We start from the raw sequence: 8,381 nt of genomic DNA, 5'->3' as shown, positions 1-8,381 counted from the left end.
AAGTCAGAAGAGAGAAGGGAACTATCACCGTCTCGTGTCAGTCGTGCAGACATTAAAACAGTCAGAAGAGAGAAGGGAACTATCGCCGTGCCGTGTCATGTCAGTCGTGCAGACATTAAAACAGTCAGTAGAGAGAAGGGCACTATCACCGTCTCGTGTCAGTCGTGCAGACATTAAAACAGTCACGAGAGAGAAGGGAACTATCACCGTCTCGTGTCAGTCGTGCAGACATTAAAACAGTCAGAAGAGAGAAGGGAACTATCGCCGTGTCATGTCAGTCGTGCAGACATTAAAACAGTCAGAAGAGAGAAGGGAACTATCACCGTCTCGTGTCAGTCGTGCAGACATTAAAACAGTCAGAAGAGAGAAGGGAACTATCACCGTCTCGTGTCAGTCGTGCAGGCATTAAAACAGTCAGAAGAGAGAAGGGAACTATCACCGTCTCGTGTCAGTCGTGCAGATATTAAAACAGTCACGAGAGAGAAGGGAACTATCACCATCTTGTGTCAGTCGGGCAGACATTAAAACAGTCAGTAGAGAGAAGCCAACTATCACCGTCTCGTGTCAGTCCGGCAGACATTAAAACAGTCACGAGAGAGAAGGGAACTATCACTGTCCTGTGTTAGTCGTGCAGACATGGAAAAATAGACATTAAAACAATAATGATGATGAAAATGACTTCAGAGAAAACCTGGAAAAAAAACTCACAAATGGCAACAAGTTCATCTAAATTCTTTACATACATACAAGCAACTTTTACTCGTTTCAGTCATGCTGGAGCACCACCTTCAATGGTTTAATCAACAAGAATTTCTTTTTTTTTTTTTGTATTTTTAAAGTATGGTAATTTATTAAACTGAGAAGTTATAGGAACAGAAACAAACCAACACTGGTTAGGGAGAAAAACATTGACAGGCACAAACATCATATAGGCAAAGTTTGTTTCCCAACCACATGGTTCAGTCCCTACCACAGTCTCGGGACGACCAAAGCGTTGTGAGTAGATGGCTGAAGCACAGGAGAGGTCAGTGTGGACTGGATGCTTTTCACGTGACAGGGTCAGCAAGTAGAGCACAAGAGAGAAGATGTGAGGAAGAGATGCACATATACACCCACACACAACCAGTTATATACACACACCACAAATTATAGACTTTTTTTTATGTACTCACCTAACATGACATCCACAATTCTTTGATCTAGAAGCTTCCCTTTGCCAGTCGGGGAGAGTGTGGCACCTTGTTCAAGGTCCTCCTTCTTAAACACAATATTCATCAGCTTACGAACCATTTTCTGGCCATCAGCTTTGCTCAGGACAACGGCCAAGTCATCTGGGTGGACGTACAAACCTTGACCAATGTCTATCATCTGACAGGCCAGAGAGGAGAGGAAGAGGTAAGTGCTCCACACATCATAGGTTACAGAATGGAGAAATATCAGAATTTAGCCAAAGAACTGAGGAGACTGTAGAAGAGAACAATTACTTCTCTGGTAATTGGTGCACTTGGCACAACAAATAGTGATGCTGTCTAAAAGACTGAAGAAGATTAGAATTGGAAATTGCATTGTTGCTGCAAGAATCCTATGGACGATTCTTGAGATTGGTGAAATGTTGTCACCAAATCTTAAAATAAAATACCCTTTTCACTGGACGTCTGTCAATCAGAAAGGAAGTCCTTACATGGCCACCACTGGAAATAGCTGACAAGTCCTCCCTTAAATCACTCCCTACAATGGTTTATTTTTAATGAATTCTTTGATAATGTAATCCTAGAGACATTATGGCTCACTAAAAGACAGGATGGTCACAAATGGAGCGTCTGTTGGATGACAACTGACCTGGGGTTGAGCAACAACAAGGAAGAGCACATTAGATGATGTAGTCCTAGATACACCATGTCTGAATAAAAGACAGGATGATCACAACAGATCAAGTAGAATAAAATAGGGGTTTCTTGTACCTTAAGAATAGAAAGAGAGGGCGACAAGGGTGTTTATTTGGCAGAAATAGCAGCCAAATCTCCCCCAACCAGTTGGACCCTTCTCCTTCTTAATACGTCTGCCAGATCTAAGGAGTAACAAAACACAAAAAAGTCTTTATTACATATTAATTAAAATTACCTTATATTTGTCAACAACAGACTTGCTGATGCCGAATCCTGCACGGGGCCGACCAAACTCGTAGGTGATTGGGGAGTTGTACTGTGATGTGTCTGCAACAGAAAGAAAGTCAAGTCGTTAATAAACAAACAAATATTTATTTCTCTGCCCCTCCTCTTCCGTGTAGACACACTAGGCCACAACAGACAGGTTTAAGACTGGCCATCTATGCTGACGACACAGTTGTCATGGCTGAATAAGAATTACAAAGAAAGAAGTTTTCTTCGTGACCTCAAGGTTGCTGGTTCAACCCCACTTTGGGCAAGTGTTTTCTACTCTAGAACCCATGCTGGCCAAAGCATGGAGAGTAGATCTGGTCAACAGAAACTGAATGAAGTCCACCACATGTGTGTGTGTGTGTGCATGCATCCGGTAGTGGGTTATATTCTAAGTTAACGCTGGTAAGAAAAGGGATTAATCGCAGAGAAAAGCCATATTCATACCTGAGTGACTAGCAATGGTGGCGTCAGATGCAGTTTGACGTAACAGGGAGTTGTGTTGCTGCTGCTGCACCTGGTGCTGTATCTGTTGCAGTATTTTCTGTTGATTTTGCTGTGGATTGTCTTGCTGCAACAGGTGCAGCAGCTGCTGCTCCAGCTGTTTGATCCGCTGCATGTATTGTTGGCAGTCGCTCGACCGAGTGTGCACGGCCTCCGTCAAGGATGACACCTGCGACGCTGCAAACAAAACACAAAACCAATAAAAATTAATATATTACAAACAATGATGATGATTACTTAATGTCCGTTTTCCATGCTGGCATGAGTTGGACGGTATGATGAGCTGCAAAGTAATTAGAGTCTCCCACTCACCTGATTCCTTCAGCTGTTGCTCCAGCTGTAGGATACGGTTGACGTGCATCTCGCAGTCAGCCTCCTTCGTCGCCAACCGACTCACTGTCTCCGTTGTCATCTTCTTCCAAATGTCACACTCGTGGCACCGGCGTTGTGTGCTTGCTGATGCTGGGCCACGCCCGTTCCGCACTGATGTGTAGGTGGGGTTACCAGCAGTGCTGGAAACCAGCTGGTAGTCATGGTGACTGTTGGACGACAATCTTGCAGAGGTGCGCGACCGCTTCTCGGAACTGGGCCCTGAAGACCTTGAGGAATTCTGTAAGGATATTAACAGGTTCAGTTTAGAGACCCACATCCTGAGAACATTACACAAATGGAAATAGGTACACATATGCAAGTACACGCACACATACAAACAAGTGTGTGTGTGTATATATATACACAGTACCGCACACACATATATATTCACACGCGCAAATCATCGAACCCATGCTAGCATAGAGAACAGACGTTAAATGATGAGGATGGTGTATGTGTGAGAGAATCAGAGTGTGTGTACTTCATACATACCTTATTGACAGATCTGGACTCTGTTGCCATGGAACCAATCTTATATGTACACTGGCTGTCACTGACCAATATACTGGACCCAAGCTCTGACGACTGGTCATTGCTGACCGTGGGTGGTACTCTCATACAGAGTACAGGAAAAGGACGGTTGTCTTCGGTTCCATCCACCACAGACGACTGCTGCTGCTGCGAGTCTGTTGTATACATTGGGTTGTGCAGTGGACCATCCATGATGTGAGGAAGCGTGCTGGCATTGCGCTTGGTCGCCACGCCTTTTGCCGATGCCAGAGTTGCACCAGGGTTGCCGAGGGTAGATTTTTTCCTGTAGACACCTGACCCTGACTGCCGTTCGTTTGATGTGTGGTTGTGTCCAGTGGCGATAGTGATGATGGAGGAGGAGGAGGAGGAGGAAACAGAAGACGAGTTGATGCTGCTGATGATGCTGGTGGTGTTGTTGTTGTTGTTGTTTGACGACCCCCGGGTTGCCTTGTCTTCACTCGATTGCCCCCCAAACAACTCAGAGAATTGATTCATTTCCACAATACTACTAATGCTGCCCCCTAGGTTCATATTCACCGTCACGCAGCCGTCCAGCTCACCTCCACCCGACCCCGGCGACATTAAGCCATCACCGTTAACTTTGTCCGATGCACTGAAGTGTTGCACAATATCCATGCAAGTAGCTGCAACACTGTTGTTGCTGCTGCCGTTGTTGGTTGCATAAATCTCCAGGTCCTTATTCAGTTCAACAAGGTTTGGTTTCACGTCCTCTGGGGACCCACAACCAATGATGTTGCTGTTGTCGTCATTATGATTGTCGTTATTTTCATCGTCGTCGTCGTCATCATCTTCTTCAAGAACTTTATCAACAACTGTTGTCGTTATACGACTCTCCACATGACCACCACCACCACCACCATTGTTATTGGTGATGACAGTAGCAGCAGTAGTGTTACTGCTACTACCAACGGAGGGCTTTCTTTTCTTCTTGTTATTTTTATTAACATGACTAGTGGTGGTCTCACAGACGACACCCAAGTCCAGCATGGCACCTCGCCCGTTTTCGTGGCCTGCCTGCTGACCGAGAATGCTCAATGCTTGTGAAAGGTTTTCATTGTCACTCAAGTCACCCGGCTCCTCTGAGTTCTTAACCTCGCCGTTGTCTTCCCCATTGCATAGGCTCTCGACGTCCCCTTCACACAGGGTCCCGCCATTTCCCCCAGAATTCTGCTTCTGAGAGCTAACGCTGATTTTTCTGCACTGCGCACACCTGTACGTATAGCTTGGATGAAGCACTGCTCGGTGCAAACACAACTCCAGCAGGTCAGAGAAGTTGTCCAGTAAACAGATCTCACAGCTGTACAACTCCTTGGAATTCAACCGGTCAGCGACAAAGTTCTCAATTGGAAAGAGTGCCTCACATGACTCGCACTTCATCAAACTGTCAATCTTCTTGTTGTGTAAGACCTGGTGACCTATCAGGTTGCTCTCAAACTCAAACGACTCATCGCAGTGAGGGCAGGCGTACAGTTTACCTTCCATGTGGGATGTGACGTGCTGTGAAAATGCAATGATATTTTCAAACCCTTTGTTACAGGTGGGGCACAAGAACGGCTGCCTGGCTTCGCCATGAACTTTGTGGGTAGTGAAATGATCGACAAAGTGGTCAAGTTTGTAGAATTTGATGTCGCACTCATGACACTGGAATGGTTTTGTGTTTGGGTTTGGCCAAATCTGTTCGGCCGTGTTGCCGAATCTTTCCTGGCAGTAGAAACATTTGCTGTAGTTGCTGTCGTCTGATAGGACGCAGACGACCGATTCTGGTGGTAATAAGTTCGGAGTAAAAGACTCCTGCATTGCTGGCTGGAAATGACGAATTCTTCACTCAAAGTCTGGATATCTGAAAAGAGAGAGGGGAAAAAAAGAGTAACTACAAGTTTAACGTCCGCATTCCATGCTTTAAACGATGATTATATACACACACACATATATATATAGACACATCACATAAGGCATATTCACGCATATGTGTGTGTGTGTGTGTCTATATGCCTGTAACATAGCGGTTCAGTAAAAGACACCGATAGAATAAATACTGGAGTCGATTCGACAAAAAAGAACTCCTTCAAGGTGGTGCCCCAGCATGGCCGCGGTTCGAAGACTGAAACATAGTCTTGGGTTCAGTCCCACTTCGTGACACCTTAGGCAAGTGTCTTCTGCTACAGACCTGGACCAACCAAAGCCGTGTAACTGGAAACTGAAAGAAGCCTATCGCGTGTGTCTACTACTACTCGACAAACGGTGTTGATTTGTTAACGTCTACCGAGAGACAGATGGAATAAGTATGAGATCTTAATAAAGAATGTACACAGCGTCTCTCTCTCATATATATATATATATATATATACACACACACGCACACACATATCTAGCCAAAAAGCAACAGACGTCCAAACCCTTTCTATTCACAATGATGAGGAAGAAATAGTGAGAGATTCCTTCCACGATCGACAGAAGAATACACGGAGATATGGTTGGACGTAACATGAAAAGAGATTGGTCATCGATGACCGCAGCGATAGCAGCAGCTCGATGACCACACCAAACGGGACAGCAGAGGAGACAGAGTAATAATGCTGATGGATGCTAGCTTGAAACACCTCGCATATGGACTGTCACCAGAAAGAAAGAATGAGAGAGAGAGAGGTGCAGGCGTGGCTGTGTGGTAAGAAGCTTGCTTCCCAAACATGTGGTCTTGGGTTCAGTCCCACTGCAGGACGTCTTGGCTTTGGGTTGACCAAAGCCTGAGGAAACAAAGACGAGACCAATCTCTAGTTTAGCCACAGCAGTCATTCCTCTATAATATATGCTAGGTGTGTGTAGACATATATATACTAAATAATACATTTAAAAAATACACACGCGCACCTGTGTATATACAAATCAACGTATACACTACGCATCTTTACACTAACTCATAGGAATATACGTGAATGTATCCAAAATAAACATTGCATAGATATAAATATATTAGTACAATTAATGCACACGCGAACATAAAATTTGTCTAATTACATAATGCAAATATATATACATATATATACATATATATGTGTCTGTGAGTAAGTTTTGTTATATATACACCTGAACGCGCGTATATATAAGCGGGAAGATGAAACCTCAGACATATTTTATCATTAATGAATTATAGGAGGGTGTGCGCGCGTGTATCATGTATGTATAGCATGGCAAGAAAAAAAATATATATGTAATAACCTATATATGTAATAACCTATATATATAGTGTATATACAGATATTTATTATACAGACCCTTGAATCATCGTCCATATGTTTGTGTGTCTTTCATGTATGTATATTTATGGAGAAACCCAGAGCAGAGAACGATAATGAGATTCAAACCTACGGTGTGTGTGTGTATATCTATATACTGCGAGTGTGTATATAGATATATAGCGAGTGTGTATATAGATATACACACTCGCTATATATCTATATACACACTCGCAGTATATCTATATACACACTCGCATATATAATGGCAATGACAATTCATCTACACACTTCCACAGATATAATTGCAATTTCGCACCAGCGTGACTCCACAAAACGTGCACACATTTGTATATGAACATTTATACACGATGCGTACTGTCAATGTATACAGATAGATATGGGTTGAGAGGTGTATATAATGTGTATAGTCGAACAAATGTAAATATAAACGCATAGTTGCTACATCTGTTTATTCATGTACATATAACGCATAAAATGTATGTAATGTCGACAAGCTGTGTGTATATATAATGTAAACAAGTTGTTTACTTACCTGATTGTTCAGACTCAGGGGACGAAACGGAAAATGTCTTCAATTGGGTAGCAAAAGTGTTGTGTATACACAGTGTACATATGGGAAAGGGTATATATAGTATATATACATGGGTATATACATACATGGAATCAGCAACGTCCGGACGTCATCGCAAATATTATTAAACTAAATAATAGACGATATTATTAGCGATCCCGTGATCCTCCACTTCCGGCCATTTCCGCTCGATAACCGGTCATTGTCGGCCATCTACGGATTTTTCCGTATGATGGCAGATGTTTGACCTCGTAGCCATAGAAACTAGAGTTCAAATTTATTTATTTTTTTTTTCATTTCGATTAGGAGTATTTAGGAGGGTTAGGAGTAGGAGGGGGACTGGAGTAGGAGGAAAAATGATAACGCGAAGTAAAAACCCGCCAGGGTCAATGGTCCGGCGATGAAAGAAGTGAAAGGGGAAGGGGGGCGCGAGTTCCAGCAGCGGGATTTGAACCCCGACTACTGCTCGCGCCCCATAGCCCCTCCCACGACTAACACCACTGTTCCATCTTACTGGCGGCAATTACGGAAGTAAAAATTAGGATTTATAAACCTAACTTTTCCCAGAATTCAATAAAAAAAATTGATAGAACGACATCTTTTTGAAAAGAAAATTGTAGAACTAAATCTTTTTGAATAATAAATTGTAGAACACCTTTTTGATAAAAAAAAAATTAATTGCTACAATGGTGTAAAACAGGCCTTCGAAGATTTTATTGACTCAAGGTTGCCAGGTACCGCTGAAATGGCAAAAGTGTATTGACAATATGGGTGCATACGTTCCAGCAAATCAGGAAGAAACTATAGAGAATATTTTATGGAGTTTTTGTCTTATTTACTCAAGTTTCATTAATTTCATATCATGTTTGTTTATAGTTTCAGCTTAAAGCTGCGGCCGTGCTGGTGCACCGCCGCCAATTTTCTCTGAGCCTCTTTCATTTGGCCGAGATATTTTAATTCATTTCTTTA

At 42.9% G+C, this 8,381-nt stretch overlaps 1 protein-coding gene across 2 annotated transcripts in view; it reads right to left on the bottom strand.

Annotated features, from left to right (window-relative positions):
* Window positions 1-64: 64 nt before the first annotated feature.
* The window catches only part of LOC106873443 (putative uncharacterized protein DDB_G0277255), a 31,046-nt gene continuing 22,729 nt past the window's right edge, over window positions 65-8,381 (bottom strand). Inside the window, exons 1-6 of one of the 2 annotated variants that reach the window (XM_014920798.2) lie at window positions 7,374-7,591; window positions 3,525-5,424; window positions 2,973-3,270; window positions 2,604-2,837; window positions 2,122-2,213; window positions 65-1,368 (exon numbers count right to left, since the gene is read on the bottom strand). In XM_014920798.2, coding sequence (XP_014776284.1) covers window positions 1,147-1,368; window positions 2,122-2,213; window positions 2,604-2,837; window positions 2,973-3,270; window positions 3,525-5,381 — 2,703 coding nt within the window. In that variant the 5' untranslated portion in view covers window positions 5,382-5,424; window positions 7,374-7,591 and the 3' untranslated portion in view covers window positions 65-1,146. Of the gene's footprint in view, window positions 1,369-2,121; window positions 2,214-2,603; window positions 2,838-2,972; window positions 3,271-3,524; window positions 5,425-7,373; window positions 7,592-8,381 lie in introns of those variants that run through there. The other variant, XM_052978187.1, reaches the window with a different exon arrangement.

The sequence above is a fragment of the Octopus bimaculoides genome, chromosome 30, assembly GCF_001194135.2.
Source record: "Octopus bimaculoides isolate UCB-OBI-ISO-001 chromosome 30, ASM119413v2, whole genome shotgun sequence".
NCBI classification, from domain to species: Eukaryota; Metazoa; Mollusca; class Cephalopoda; order Octopoda; family Octopodidae; genus Octopus; species Octopus bimaculoides.
Note: the sequence above shows the minus strand (reverse complement) of the source record. Positions and strands in the feature narration are given on the sequence as shown.